Source organism: Pantherophis guttatus, chromosome 6 (genome assembly GCF_059756535.1).
Source record: "Pantherophis guttatus breed Tessera chromosome 6, ASM5975653v1, whole genome shotgun sequence".
Lineage (NCBI taxonomy): Eukaryota > Metazoa > Chordata > Lepidosauria > Squamata > Colubridae > Pantherophis > Pantherophis guttatus.
This window is the reverse complement of record NC_142068.1, coordinates 99,153,743-99,168,762: the sequence shown is the minus strand read 5'-3', so window position 1 is coordinate 99,168,762 and position 15,020 is coordinate 99,153,743. Positions and strand designations below refer to the sequence as shown.

The 15,020-nt window shown below is 43.8% G+C and overlaps 1 protein-coding gene across 3 annotated transcripts in view; it reads left to right on the top strand.

Moving 5' to 3' along the window:
* Window positions 1–5,834: 5,834 nt before the first annotated feature.
* Window positions 5,835–15,020, top strand: part of PIK3AP1 (phosphoinositide-3-kinase adaptor protein 1) — a 168,834-nt gene continuing 159,648 nt past the window's right edge. For all 3 annotated transcript variants that reach the window (XM_034435248.3, XM_034435249.3, XM_034435250.3), the window contains exon 1: window positions 5,835–6,282. In XM_034435248.3, the coding sequence (XP_034291139.2) occupies window positions 6,267–6,282 (16 nt within the window). In that variant the 5' untranslated portion in view covers window positions 5,835–6,266. The remainder of the gene's footprint in view (window positions 6,283–15,020) is intronic.

Genomic DNA, 15,020 nt, shown 5'->3' with positions numbered 1-15,020 from the left:
TCACGAAGGGAAGAGATAACGTCTCTCTGCTTCTGGTACATCAAAGTAAAATGTTCAATAATTACAGAGTAAATCAAGTCCACATATAATCCAGCAAAGTCTATAGCAAAAGTCCGGCAATGCAGAATGGCGTGGAAGCTTTCAACTTTGTTCGTCACAAGGCTTGACTGGCCACCACGCTCTCTTTTATACCCTGTGGGGTGTGGCCCAGTGACTCAGCCTAATCTCGGGCACGCCTTTTCTTCTGTTGTGCGCGCTTATCTCTGCGATGCTGTCAAGGATCCAGCCAAGACTCATTACTCTCATCACTGTCCACCTGTGGCTGCGTGGACATGCTTGGCCCCAGCCCTATCTCTTGCCCTTCGGTGGACACCGAAGGCATTGCCAAAGAGGAGGGTCCTGGAGAGGGAGGCCTTGCCAACTCCTCTCCTTCACTCTTGGAGTCCTCTCCTGCTGATGACACAGGCTCAGGTAACGGAGCCACAACAGACCATGATATTTGCCAGTTTATCGGAAGGGGTAGCAGACATAGAGGAGGCTATAACTGTCATCCCAGTGATGGTTGATTTAACTATGCGCTGGATTAAGGGAATGAAACGGGATGAGAAGGAGATCTCCAAAGCTTAATAATACTAGAAACCCAATCCTTTACTAGTCAGAGAAGATACTGCCAAATCAGTTGAAGTCAACTGCCACAGTCCAAGTCTGTATCTGGGCGTGAGTGACTTGCCATACTTTGGCAGTTGTCCCATAGTTTGTATAGCTTTTCCCTGGTCATCAATTTTGCAAACAACAATTTGTGAGATTAAATTTTCTACAGACACCACCTTCTTTTGCTAACAAATAGTGTAAAGCAAGTCTATTCTGATATATTGCTGTTATAAACTGAGTTTAGCTATGCTGTTTAGCTATTAAAAATATAAAGTCCCAAAATGTACCTGTGTTACCAGAATGCCAAAGAGAGACCCAAGAAGAGGCTTGGAAAAAGTAACAGCTTTTATTTTGCAGTTGCTTTTAAAAAAAAAAACATTTGCCAGTAATTAGCTTAAGAGTCTCCAGCCAGGCACCCAGAAGGAAATGGGGGGAGGAATTTACAGAACTCTTGCAACAGTAAAAGAGATGGAAGGGAGCTTGAGGTCTTCTAACCCACTGCTTTCACAAGAGAGTATTTTTCATAAATGCCTACCCAGTCTCTTCTTAAAAGCTTCCAGTGATGGGGCACCCACAACTTTTGGAGGCAATTTAAATTTAAAACCTACAAACTACAGTAATACACTAATCTCCAAAAAAAAAGCAAGGAAACACATTATAGCAGGGGTCTGCCATTTGGACCCATTTCCCACAGAAAAGAAAACTCCAGGAGCCACAAAACCTGGATGGGCGTAGCCAACTCAATGTCACTCACACCCACCTAGTCACATAACACCCCCCCCCAGCCATGCCTAACCAGGTTTTGTGGCTCCCCATGTTCTCTTTTCTGTGGGAAACAGGCATCTCTCTCTCTCTGTCTCGCCCTCTGTCTCCGTCTCTCTCTCTCTCCCTCTGAGTCTCTCTGCTCTGTCTCTCTTTGTCTGTCTCTCTCTGTGTCTCATCTATCTATCTATCTATCTATCTATCTATCTATCTATCTATCTATCTATCTATCTATCTATCTGTGTTCTCCTGCCCAGCTTCACGTGTCGTGTGAATCCAACTTGGGCTGTAGAGGGGGAGTGGAGGCTGGCAGGCAAAGCTAAGCATTGGAGATTCACGCAAAATAAGGCAACTCCAACCCAGATCCTGTTGGGGAGGTACCTCCCCCTTCCCTCTCTCTCTCCCCCCCCCCGTGGCAGGGGCCCGGGTGGCACAAGGGCAGCTCCCTCCTCGGAGGTGGCCAGCAAGCAAACAAACATGGTGCTCTGGCTGGGAGATGGTGGTGCGGAGCCCCACCTCTGGCCGGTGACAGCAGAGCAGGCAAGGCGCGCACCTTCCCCACCGCCACTGCAGCGATGGCACTGGCTGACCTCTATACACAGGTAGGAAGCAGAGGCACCACCGAGGGGCTCCTGTGGCCTCTGTGCCTTGCAGGGAGCCCCGGCAGGGACTCCTTGCTCAGCCCCAGGGAGGCTCTGGCTGCTGGCAACATTGCATTTCCCGCCAACTGGCGAGGCAGCGGCACAGCATCTCCCGGGCAGAGGGGGGGCCGGACAGCGGCAGCAAGAAGTGGGAGAGGCTGGCGGACAGGTGCCCACCCCTACCTGCTCTGGGAGGGAAGACAGGTGCCGCACCATCTGGCTAAGCCATTCAAGGGGAGGTGGGCACAGTGGCAGGTGGGACGGAGCAGGGAGGGACACACAGTACCCACAAGGGCCAGAAGAAGCGCCTGCGAGACCCAGCAAGAGGTGAGGCAAGTACAGTGGTGCTTTGCTCCCACTCTATGGAGTGAATCTCCATCCTCTGCCATCTCCCTTATCTTCTCAGGCCAGGTGAGGAGTAACTGGGAGGGGAGGGCGAGGGGTGGGGGCAGCCAGTGGTGGGATCACCCGAGAGGGAGCCGCAGCAGAGGGATGAAAGAGCCACATGTGGCTCCCAAGCCATGAGTTGCCGACACCCGCATTATAGAATGCTTTTCTGGAGATGCTGGCATGCATTTCTACAAGCAGTTTCAAGGCAAATGCAAACAGACTATCTTTGCAAAGTACTGTACTTACAAACACAATAGATTGCAAAGCATAGTACTTAAAAAGCAGAGCAATTCCCAAAGTGCTTACAAACAAACTGTACAGCACTACAGAATAAGAAAAAAGAATATTTTAAAATACTTACAAAAGCAATTCTAGCTCTCAATTCTAGCACTAGTCCTCAAGCCCACGCAGCACCAAAGAAACCAAAAACAAACTCGACCGCACACTGGCTTGACTGGCTGAAGGACATAGTCGTAAGCTGTTACAAAGATGGGCTGAACAGTTTAAGTCTGTCATTGATTTACATATCTGCAATGAAAGAAAGATTCAAATTAGACAAAAAGAATTATTTAACTTTGTTAAAAATTGAAAGACAAAAAGGACAAGTACAAAAAATGGAAAAAGGGACATAGAATTAAGGCAGAATATCAGCAAATATCCAGAATGAACAAAGACTTGCAACAAAAGTCAAAGATAGTAAAAAAAGTTTCTTTCAACATATAAATAACAAGAAAAAAAATCAAGAAAACAGTTGGTCCACTAAAGAGAGAAGATGGCAAGGAAGTAACAGGCAACAGAGAGAAAGCAGAGCTGCTTAACTCATTCTTTGCATTGGTCTTCACACAAAAAGAAACTATAGCCCAACCTACCAAAAACAACTGTAAAAGACAGACTAGAAACAAAAGTTAAAATAAGCAAAAAAATAGTACGAGAACACCTGTCTGATCCTGATGAATACAAATCACTGGGATCAGATGGATTACATCCCAGAGTTCTAAAGGAGCTGACAGATGTCATCTCAGAACCATTATACCACATCTTTCAAAAATCCTGGAGCACTACCAGAGGACTGGAAAAGAGCTGATAGGGCTCCCATCTTCAAAAAAGGGGAAAAAAACAGACCCAGGAAACTACAGACCAATCAGCCTAACATCAATACCCAGGAAGATACTGGAAAAGATAATAAAAAAAAAACAGATCTAGCAACAACTAGAAACAAGCATGGGTTTGTTAAAACAGATCTTGCCAACATAGTGATTAAATTAGTAGACCAGCCAAATACTGTGGACATAATATACTTAGACTTGAGCAAGGCATTAAACAAAGTAGACCATAACCTACTTCTTCATAAGCTAGAAAAAAGTGGGATAGATAGCATCACCACCAGATGAATTAGTAACTGGCTGACAAACTGTACTCAACAAGTAGTCCTTTACAGGGCCACAGCTACATGGAGAGAAGTAAGCAGTGGGGTATCACAAGATTCCATCTTAGGCCCAGTACTCTTCAATACCTTCATAAACGACTTAGATGAGGAAATAGAAGGGGAAATTTCCAAATTTTCAGATGATACTAAACTGGCAGGAATAGCTAACACCCTAGAACGGGTGTTGGCAACCTACGGCTACAGAGTTACATGCGGCTTTTTTGTCCCCTGCTGTGTCTCCCTGTTGGCTGAACCCACCACTGCCTGGCCTTGCCCCTCACCCTCCCCTTTCAATCATTCCTTGCCTGCCCTGAGAAGGTAAGGACAATGGCCAGGGATGGAGACTTGCTCCATATTCTAGAGTGGGAGTGAAGCGCCCCATCTTGTGGGTGCTTCTTCCAGCCCTTGTTGGTGCTGTGTGCACCTCGGTTGCTTGGGGAGACACGCAACTTGCTCTCTACCCCGAGACACTGGCCTGGCCCAGCTGTGGCTGACGCCACTTCTCTCGCCACTTCCATAGCCTGCGCGCTGCTCTTGCAGCAGAGTTAAATTTAGTGTTCTTCACAATGGGGGAGAGGGCATTTTGTCCTCCTGGAACCCATTACGATGCAGAGCATTGGCCACAGCCGGGCCGGGCCAGTATCATGGGGCGGACAACTCCTCAAGGCAGGTGAGAAGTGACTGGGAGCGGAGGGCGAGGGGCGGGGCCATCCAGTGGTGGATTCAGCCGACAGGTAGCTACAGCAGGGGGATGAAAGAGCTTCATTTATCTGGAAACCTAAAATGATTCTTGATTTAAATCGTATGGTAAAAAACACCTAAAGAAGAAGAAAGAACAACATCAGCCAAAAAAATAAATAAATCCAACCCTTGCCTGTTTTTGGAAATGGTTCAAGAGGGAACACACACACACACACACACACACACACACACACACACACACACACAGGAGAGAGAGAGAGAGAGAGAAAGAGAGAGAGAGATGGAGACAGAGATGAGAGAAAGGGAGAGAGACAGACAGATATAGATTTGAGAGAGAGAGATGAGAGAGCCACAGAGAGAGACAGAATTTCCCATGGATTCTGAAAAGGTTAGCGTGGTGCTAGATAAACCTTTGCCGGAATGAAAGACTTTAGATACCTCTCATTTGGAGTATTGCAGTGCTAATGGGACTGCCTTTGAGGAACATTTGGAAGCTATAGATAGTCCAAAATGTGGTGGCTCTAGTTGGTTATGAGTACTGGTTATGAGTACTGAAGCACCTTTAAAACATCTCTAATTTGAGAGCTGCACTGATTAATTTTGTGGTGCACTTCAGGATGCAGGTTGTCATATTTAAAGTCAGGGTTCAGAGCCTTGGTATTTGTGGGACCATTTTCTGTCTATAACATCTATCTGCCAATAAATCTAATATAGTGAGCTCTTCACTCCTCTCAATCAGAGATTGCCACCTATAAAATCAAGTGAAATTTTCCTTATCAGTATTACAGCTGACACTGCCTTGCCTGCACCCTTCCTCTTGATCCTGAGAAAATCAGAGGAGGCTATTTTATCAAGCCTCGGTGCCAGGGCAGCTATTACTACTCCTCTGGATGAGTAATTTACTTTAATTGTCTGGTGTTACAATGTTTGATTATATTTATAATTCTTTTTTATTAGGATTTTAGCTCTAATCTTTGATGATTAAAACTTTAAGAGTTTTAATTACTTTAAGAGTTTAAAAACTTTAAGAGTTAAATTACTTTAACTCTTATTATGGATTTGGGAAGTTGCACCCTGCTTAGAGTTAGTAAAGTGGATTAACCAGAACAGCCTATAAGCACTGTAAGTAAAAAGAACTAGTGTTTATATAGCAATTATCTTTCCTCACTCTGCATACAACGAACTAAACTACAACACTGAGATCGGTGCTTCGTCATTTATTTTGTATACAGTATTGTACAGAAGCTAGCAAGCTGCGCCCCAAGATCGGCAACGAAGAATCCTGCTTCCCCGGATGGGCGCCTTCCCCATCTTCACAGAGGTTCGCGGGCTTCACTTAACTGCCCGAAGCCTGCTGAGGTGGCCCCATCGCCCAGCTCCTGGGCTGCGCCGAAGGAACCACCTGCGCCAGGCACGCGCGGCTGACCGTGGGGGCCCCATTCGCTTAGTCGTGGGAACTCCGCCCGGGCCGGCCGTCGCTTTTCTACCGGCGCAGAGAAAGGGGAAGGAGAAGGGCAAGGGAGGAAGTGGTCGCCGCCCTCAGCCGGCCGGTTCTCGCTGAGGCGCCAGAACTGTCGCGTCGCCGTGAGAGGAGCCTGTCTCCCCACAAGCGCCGGAAGGAGGCTGGGGCAGGACCCCCGGCTGACTTGCCGGCCATAAGGAGGTAGCTCGACTTGTCTGAGGTGAAGCTCGGCATGGCCGCCGCCCCAGGTAAGTGAGGCGAACTCGGAGGCCGGAGAAAGAGTCCCCCCAGCCGTGGGCAGCAGCGCCTGCCGGTCCGCTGCCGCCCTCTTCATTTCCGTCGTTTCGGTAGCGGAAGAAGCGGAGCAAGGAGCTTCTACTTCTCTTGCCTCGCTGACGTCCGATTCTGGCTCGCTCAGGTGGACGAAGAAGTCCGGCCAAAAGCCTCTGAGGGCGGCCAAGAAAGCGGCGCGTGGCGGACAAACTTGCCGCGTTCCTACGACGATCTAAACTTTTCCGAGTTTCGTTGACAAGAGATCGGCGCTAACCGAGGTTCTAGTGGTTGGGCTAGCCCGTCTGCTAGCGGATGCTGAAAAGAAAGCAGGGGCTGAGTGCCTCTGCCTGGGGCAGCTTTAGACACCGTTCCTGTGCATATTTTTTGTTGTTTTTTTTTTGTATGGGAAAATTACCCAATAAGCCTCGCACTTTTTCAGTGAAACTTATTGGTGACTAGAAGCCCCTTATGAACGTTTTGTCTAAAACAGAAAAAAATGAACATAGGCTTTCTGATTTTTATGGTTATAGAAAGGAAAGAATTATGTTGTAATTATCGAGTAAGAGGTAAATGTATTAATTGAACTTGTAACTGCTTTAAAAAAGATCGGAAGTCATTTATCTTTTTTTTCTTTTCTATTTTTCTTTTAACTTTTCCCCCCTTTCTTGCAATTTTAGCTTTCTGTTTGATTTCTTTCTTTTTCTTATACTTTTTATATAAGCTTGTTTTAGTTTTTTTCTTCCTTCATAGAGATATAAAGGGACTTGTTGCCAAATCAGCTTTGCACATAATACAGTAATATAAAGCTAGTCCACTTGATGCTGTTAGGTTGCCCTAAGGAGTACATGCAATCTAGCTGGATTCACACTGCAAAATGAGCCAGAAAGGGACCATATTTTAACCCAGCTTCTTAACTGAAGCCTATGCATATAGTTAATTTATGGTTCCTCTAGAACAGTGGTTCTCAACCTGTGGGCCGTGACCCCTTTGGGGGTCGAACGACCCTTTCACAGGGGTCGCCTAAGACCATCGGAAAACACATATTTTCAATGGTTTTGGGAATAATTTTATGGTTGGGGATCACCCCAACATGAACTGTATTAAAGGGTCGCGGCATTAGGAAGGTTGAGAACCACTGCTCTAGAAAGACATAAAAAAAGGCTGAGTGAATCATAGTTGAGGGGTAATTAAGACTAAGCATATGGTTCAAATACTGTCTGTTTCTTTTTTCTGAATTACAGATGTATTTTACCTGAATTCTTGTATAGCCAGAGTCCCAGACTGTTAAAAGTTGGGCAGCTGAGTTATCCCACACCATACTGGCTTCTGAAACTGATTCAGCTACAAATCAGATGTTCAATGCCTTTTCTTGTCTATATATATGCTTGACAATTGTTGAGATTATTTAGAAAGTCTTCAAATTGTCAGTGCTTCAAATCTCCTAACTGCCTTTTTGCTGTTTCCATATAAATTCCAAAATTAGATATGATTTATTTAGAAAGTTGCTTTGATATACCACATTGCAACAGCCAGATTGTAAAAAAAAATTGCATGGAATTTAACACTATGCTAAATTAAAAGCTAGAAACATGCAATTTAAAGTATACTTTTTATATTTGTTAATTGCATTATATTATTTTCATTCTTTATTTTACAATGTATGTATTGTAAATAACTTTGTCACCTACCTAGAGCACTTAATTTATTATATATATTAGAAACTAAATAAAGTAACTAAGATACATTATTATGTGCAAATTGGACTGTGCTGCTGTGAAATCAGCGATTTTAAGTACCCCTAAATCTGCTAAGGATTGTAGCCAGAAAATACAAGTAAGTTTCTCTTCCGTTTTTGAATTTAAGCTTCTGCATGGATAATGTACAAAGAAGGAACTCATGCAAGACCCTTTGAGGGGCTTTTTGAACTGTTCTGATGTAACAGTTTCATTTTCCCCAGAGCTAAAAGCAAAGGAAGTAGAGTCCTATGGAAACATGAACTCTTTCTAAATTCTGGAATAGATTAAATAATCAGTCTGTGATGATTTGGAAAACAATACATTGTTTGGCAGGAACCACCATTGATTTGTTAAGAATAAATCATGAGAGAGCCAGTTTGGTGTAGTGATTAAGGTATCAGGCTAGAAACTGGGAAACCATGAGTTATAGTTCAGCCTTGGGCATGAAGTCAGTTGGGTGACCTTGGGCCAGTTACTTTCTCTCAGCCCTTAGGAAGGAGGCAATGGCAAACTATTTCTGAAAAACCTTGCCAAGAAAACTGTAGGGTCTTGTCCAGGCAGTTTCCAATCATTTGGACATGATTAAACAGGAAAAAAAAAAATCTGATCTCTTCTTTTGATAGAACAGTTTAGCTGACAGTGATAATGCAGTGGAGGGCACTTTGACTTCAGCAAAGCTTTTGACAAATTTCCCCTGAAATTCTGGTAAAGAAGATAACTGAATATGAGCTGAATTGTATTCCCATTCAATAGATATAGAACTGGTTGAACAATCATACCCAAAGAATAATGGCTTCATGTCAAGTTGGTCAGAGCTATCAAATTGCATTCTGTAGGAATCTGCTTTAGGTCTTATACAGCAGGGGTCCCAAACCCCCAGATTGTGGAGTGGTAGTGATCTGTGGCCTGTTGGGAACTAGGCTGCGCAAGCGGCAGGTGAGTGCACAAAGCTTCATTTGCACATGCAGGGGATCTAGATTGCACAGGAAACCATCCTCTTCTCCCTGATGCTGACACCACCGATGTTGCCAGAACAGTTCATGGAGCTAAAAAGGTTGGGGACCACTGCTGTACAGTTCGATATATTTATGTTGATGAGGGATTAGAAAATATTATCAGAGCTGTAGATAACCCAAAGTTAGGAGACATAGAAAATGTCTGAGAGAACAGTATCAAGATTCAGAAAAATTTTGGAAAAAAATGTTTTTTCCAAAATGAGATTATTAGCAGATATGTCTAACTATATTTCTAAATTAATATATTTGGATTTCTCTGACAGATAAATTCACAAAAGTCTCCAAGAACAGTTATATTGCATTTAGATCCATTTGTACTAATATTTGCAAAATTAAAACATGTATAGTTCTGTAAGGATATTTGCAAGAGAGATCTAAAGGCCTTGGGAATGGACATTAATGACTGGGAAACCTTGACCTCTGATCGTTCAGCTTGGAGGCTAAAGACGCAGCTTGGCCTTCTCCAATTTGAAGAGACACTTGTTTGGCAGGCTGAGGCAAAGAGGCAGTCCTGGAACAGCTAAATCTGGGGGCTGGGCAGGGGACAAAATATATCTGCCCTCAGTGTGGAAGGGATGGCCACTCTCGAATTGGCCTTTTTAGTCACACCAGATGCTGCTTTAGGACCTCTTTCCAGAGCACAATACCATAGTTTTTTGAGACTGAAGGTTGCCAATGATACTTCTGTAAAATGGTTAAGGCTTAGCATTGGAAATTCCAGTCCCAATTAGGTTTAAATAAAGACCATCTGTTCTGCTGATAGTGATGGGATTCAAATAATTCAACAACCAGTTCTCTGCCCTAATGACTGGCTGGGTGGTCATGTGACTAGGTGGGCGTGGTCACTCACATTGAGGGGCGCCTGGCCTCTCCTTGCCCCTCCCTTCCCAGCCACTCCTCACTTGGCCCAGTCTCTCCTTGCTGGGTGACTCACCTCGCCTCACCTTTGAAATAAGGGCAACACGGAAGGCTTCCATCCTAGGAAATAAGCCCAATCAATGCCTCTCTCTCCACCAAAACAGGATGGCCCATCTTCACGTCTTTTCAAGAACATCCTCTCTTCCAAACGATTCTGTGTATAAAATAAGCAATGTACACTGAACTGATTGGGAGAAGGAGGGGCAGAATTTGAGCTACCTGAGCAGGCATGAGCTATCAGTTTGGCGCAACTGCGCACTGTATAAGAAGTGCCCTGATCCGAGTGTGGGAGTGCCCGGAGACTGATCGGAATTCATGATCTCATAGGGTAAAAGCAACCAAGCAGCTGCATCCAGGCACTTTGCTACCGTTCGGGCTCTTCCCCCTCGACTTTAATTAGGGCTGAGGATGGCGAGAGTCGCAACTGGACTCCTGGCAGCAATGCTCCCTTCACTCGAACAAATAGAACCCTTGCTTCCACCGGCAGCCTCTTGTAAGAGAAAGGCCAGGACCGCAGCCTAGAAAACCTAGGAGGCTGCCCCACCTGCCACTCTTCAGGAAAGACGCCTCCAACGTTTTCTAGGCTTTGGCCCCAGCCTTTCTCTTATGAGAGGCTGCTGGTGGAAGCAAGGAGGAAGATATACAGGCTCTGTTTGTCTGAGCAGAGGGGGTGTTGCTCCTGGGAGTCTGGTTGTGACTCTCACTATCCTCAACCTTAATTAAGGCCAAGGGGGAAGAACCCAAAAGGTGGCAAAGTGCCTGGAGATGATGCAGCTGCTCGGTTGCTTTTACTCATGAATCCCGATTGGTCGCTGGGCACTCCCACACTCCGGTCAGGGCGCTGCTTGTACAGTGCTCAGTTGTGCCGAACTGATCACTCACACCCGCTCAGGTAGCTCAAATCCTCCTCCCCCTCCGGATCAGTTTGATATGCATTGCTCATCTTATACACAGGATTGTTTGGAAGAGAGGCTTCACTTGAAAAAAATGTGAAGGTGGGCCATCCTGTTTTGGTGGAGAGAGAGGCGTTGATTGGGCTTATTTCCTAGGGCGGAAGCCTTCCGTGTTGTGCTTATTTCAAAGGCCAGGCGAGGCAAAGAGTGGCTGGGAGGGGCGAGGCATGCTATTCAGACGGTTTGCTGAACTACACAAAAAATTAGCTACCGGTTCTACTGAATTGGTGCGAACTGGCTGAATCACACCACTGGCTGATAGTTTCCTGAATGCTACTGAATGCCCATTGATTGGAACATTACTCTTGTTGAACTAGCTGTAGGAGCTAAAGGATGCATAAAATAAATATAGTTTCTGGCTAGGGTGATCAATACTTTAGAGGTGAAAAAGAAGATTCAAAAAAGATCTAAACTGACTTTAGTAGTGGGCTAAAATGAATAGGATGGAATATAATAGGAAAAAGTGTAAAATTCTATATCTAAGTAGGAAAAATAAAAGGCACAAAAGATTTAGCAATAGTATATATGAAAAGGTTTTTGTCAACTACAGTTAAATTTGATCCAGCACTGTGTGCAGCTGCTAAAAAGGCAAATGCTATCTTAGAGTCAGGATGGATTTGATTTAAATCAAGTCGATTTAAATCACAATTTAAATCATGATTAAAATCACTAGTAAAAAAGCTTGATTTAAATCAACTCAATTTAAATCATAATTTTTAAAGAGCAACTGTCATCTCTGTCCCGCAGCAGCTTCTCCTCTGACCTGCTGTTGACTTGCTGACAGTCACTTTAATGGGACGGCTGGCAATGCAGTAGTGACACAACAAGGTGAAGGATGTGGCAGGCAGCAGGTGAGTGGATGCCCGCTAGCAGGTGCTGCCATGATGGATCTGAAATGAGAGGTGCTCTTTAATATTATATTTATAAGCTGCTTAGAAGGTTTCACTTTCATTTTTACTGCTTCCCCTTCCTCCTCACACTTAGAGCCTGGTGGTATAGATGCATTTCTGTTTAAACAATCATACAGTTTGTAGTTTACACAGATTGCAAAACAATGGGATAAAGGAATATTCCTGAACTTTGTTTTATGATTTATCTCATGGTTACTGTGAAATTGTGTGAATGCATCAATGCAGTGCATATTATCTCAGCTTGCAGAGCTTGGATTCATTGAATGAGTTTACCAAAAATGTAAATATTGCAGAATATACAGCTTCATGCTACATAACTAAGCTCCATTTTATGCTGACTAAATTAAATTATTAATGTATCTTAAATAGAAACTATCTTTAAATAGATTTTTACTCCAAAAGCATTTTATTAAAATAAATTTGATTTAAAAAATCCGATTTAAATTTAAAAAATGAAAAAAAATTAAAAAATTAAAAATCAATTTTTATCCACCCTGCTTGGAGTGGATTAACAGACACATTGAATTCATCTTAATATACTTGATCTAACAATTATCTCAACCTTATAGAAGAATTCACCTATTTGGTAGGCAAGTAGGGTTCAAATTTATTATATCACATAGATCTTTTTAGAATTATCACATTGTAACCTAGCCTAGAATATTTTCTATGCTATAAAACTGATACCTTGTATCAGTTGTATGTATTTCAGGGGTGAAATCTACTTATCTTCCTTACCGGTTCGGAAGCGCACATGCCATGCACGCGTGCTTTGCTCACTTTGCTGGCGCACACATCACATGCACACACACACCTGCGCATGTTCAAAACCTGTGCATGCGCAGAAGGTAAAAAAACATTACTTCCTGATTAAAACCAGGAAGTAATGACACCCAGGCGGCGATCGCTACCGGATCGCCGAACCACAGGGAAAAATCGCTACCGGATCGGGCAATCAGGTCTGATCCGGGAGCATTCACCCCTGATGTATTTGAGTATAATAATAGCACCAGTGCTCCCTGCCTCTATTAGTGTATATTTGTTGAATAAGCAGAGAATGGATACCATTACTACTTAGAGGAAGGGCTGTAGATTTAATGAAAGTCATTTTCAGGCTATATCTTGTAGCTAAAATGGAGGTGCCCCCATGTGGGGATAGAGCACCTCAATGTTGCAGCCACTGACAGAAACAAAACAGTGTAAAGAAAGTGGAATAGCAGAAGCAACCATATGGTCAATCTAGTGGCTTAATTACTTCTTTGGACATCAATTCTTCCCTAATTTGCTGCAACTGAAGAGACTATTGTTTTATTTGGAAGGTAGTTAGACAAAATGTTAACCTGTGATGTTGAAACAATCTAATAATGTGGAAACTATCAATAGCAAAAATAGTTAAATTAAATTTGACTCAACCAAATTACTTTTAGCTATTTTTATGTTTGCCAGATTCTCTTTGAATTATAATCCTTCTCAGATTGCAGCTTTTACCTTTTTAGTCTGAGTATTGTCATTAGATTTGATGTCAGATTTGTCCTAACTCGGTCATTAGGAAGAAAGAGCCTTCAACTGCATTCATAGTGAAATGTATACATTATCAGAGCCAAGCAGTTACAAGTTAGAAAAAAAGCCAGATCTGAGGTTTGCATGTGAAAACTGCCTACTTACTTTCCCCTTTCCCAGGTCCTTCCCCCCACCCCCATTATCTTCCTGGTGTCCAACTGGATTCAAACAAATTGTTTTGATAACAGTTCTAATGCTTGGTAGGCTCGGCGATAGTTCACATTCCATTCCCAGGCTTGTGGCCTTGGGGTCGGACGGCCAATGTCTCTGACAGGCACTCAGAATAGTTTCAATTTCTGGTCTTCCCCTCCCATCTGTTGGCTCCCTTCTGTCCCCAGGGTTCATGGCAGTCTGGCATCACTGAAGAAGCAATGTGGCAAAGTAGGATGGTAGCACTGACATTCAACCCCCTTTAAAATGAAAGACTAATCCTAGGAGGGAGAAAGAGAAAATAAATGAGAGGTTAATGGATTATTTCAGTGGGGTTTATTGGGGTATTTGCCATGGAATTTTTGAAGGAGACGTAGGGCTTGCACATGTTGTGGATTGACCCACTCAGTTTCAGGGGGGGGAAGTCCTTCCATAGGATTAAGTATTGGAGTTTGCCCTATGAAGGTGGGAGTCAAGAATGTCTTTGATCTCAAAGTGCTGTTTTCCTTTAATGAGGTTTGGTGTTGGAGGTGGGTTCACTGCAGGATGCAAAGGAGATGTGGCTGCCGACTTTAATAGGCTGCAGTGGAAAACAGGATGGATGTACCTGAGGGTTTTTGACAGTATTAATTGAACTGTGACTGGGTTAATAACTCAGGAAATGGGAAATGGGCCAATATACTTTGGGCCCTATTTTTTAAACTGCTGCCTTAACTGCAACAATTTGGTGGAGATGTAGACTTCCTTTTCCACTTAAAAGTCCTTTTGCTGAGAGCATTTTTCACCTGCAGATTTTTTGTAGTTTTTTCTGTGTCTTCTTGCACCTTGTGCACACCAGCACAGTTGATTTGGAGAGATTTAATTCATTCTGCCAGTAAGGTGGTTTAGGGGTTCAGCTAAGATAGTTCTGGTACAGCCACAAAAACATGGCTGGTTGCCACTCAGAATGATGTAAATCTGGTACTGCTATGAACTGTGTTGTTGTATGCAACTTCTGCAAATGGGAGGAGGTTAGACCAGTTGTCTTGGTGGTAATTAACACCTAAAGTACAGCTCCAGCAGGCCATTTGTACATTCACAGGTTCCATTCATTTGGGGGTGATGCGAGGAGCCTGTAGATGTGCTGCATAAAGAGTTTTGCTAGAGTACATGCAGAGGGTATTTTGGAGCAAGCCACAAAGTGTACTTGTTTAGAGAAGAGTTCAGTAACAACCCACATCAACATGTTCCCAGAGCTTTCTGGCAGCTCAACGATAAAATCCATGGACATTTCCTTCCAGGGTGCCATGCGCTTGCAGGGTGGCCTTTTGCCGCTGCACACAATAGGCACCCACCAACACATCGCCCTATGTCCTTTATGTAGGGCCACCAGAACTGTTTTTATTAAATGGAGATGTTTGAGAAACCCGAAGTGTCCCTCAGGTTCTGAGTCTTGGCTTTGCTGTAGGAAGGGTAGGTGTTGGCTTTTG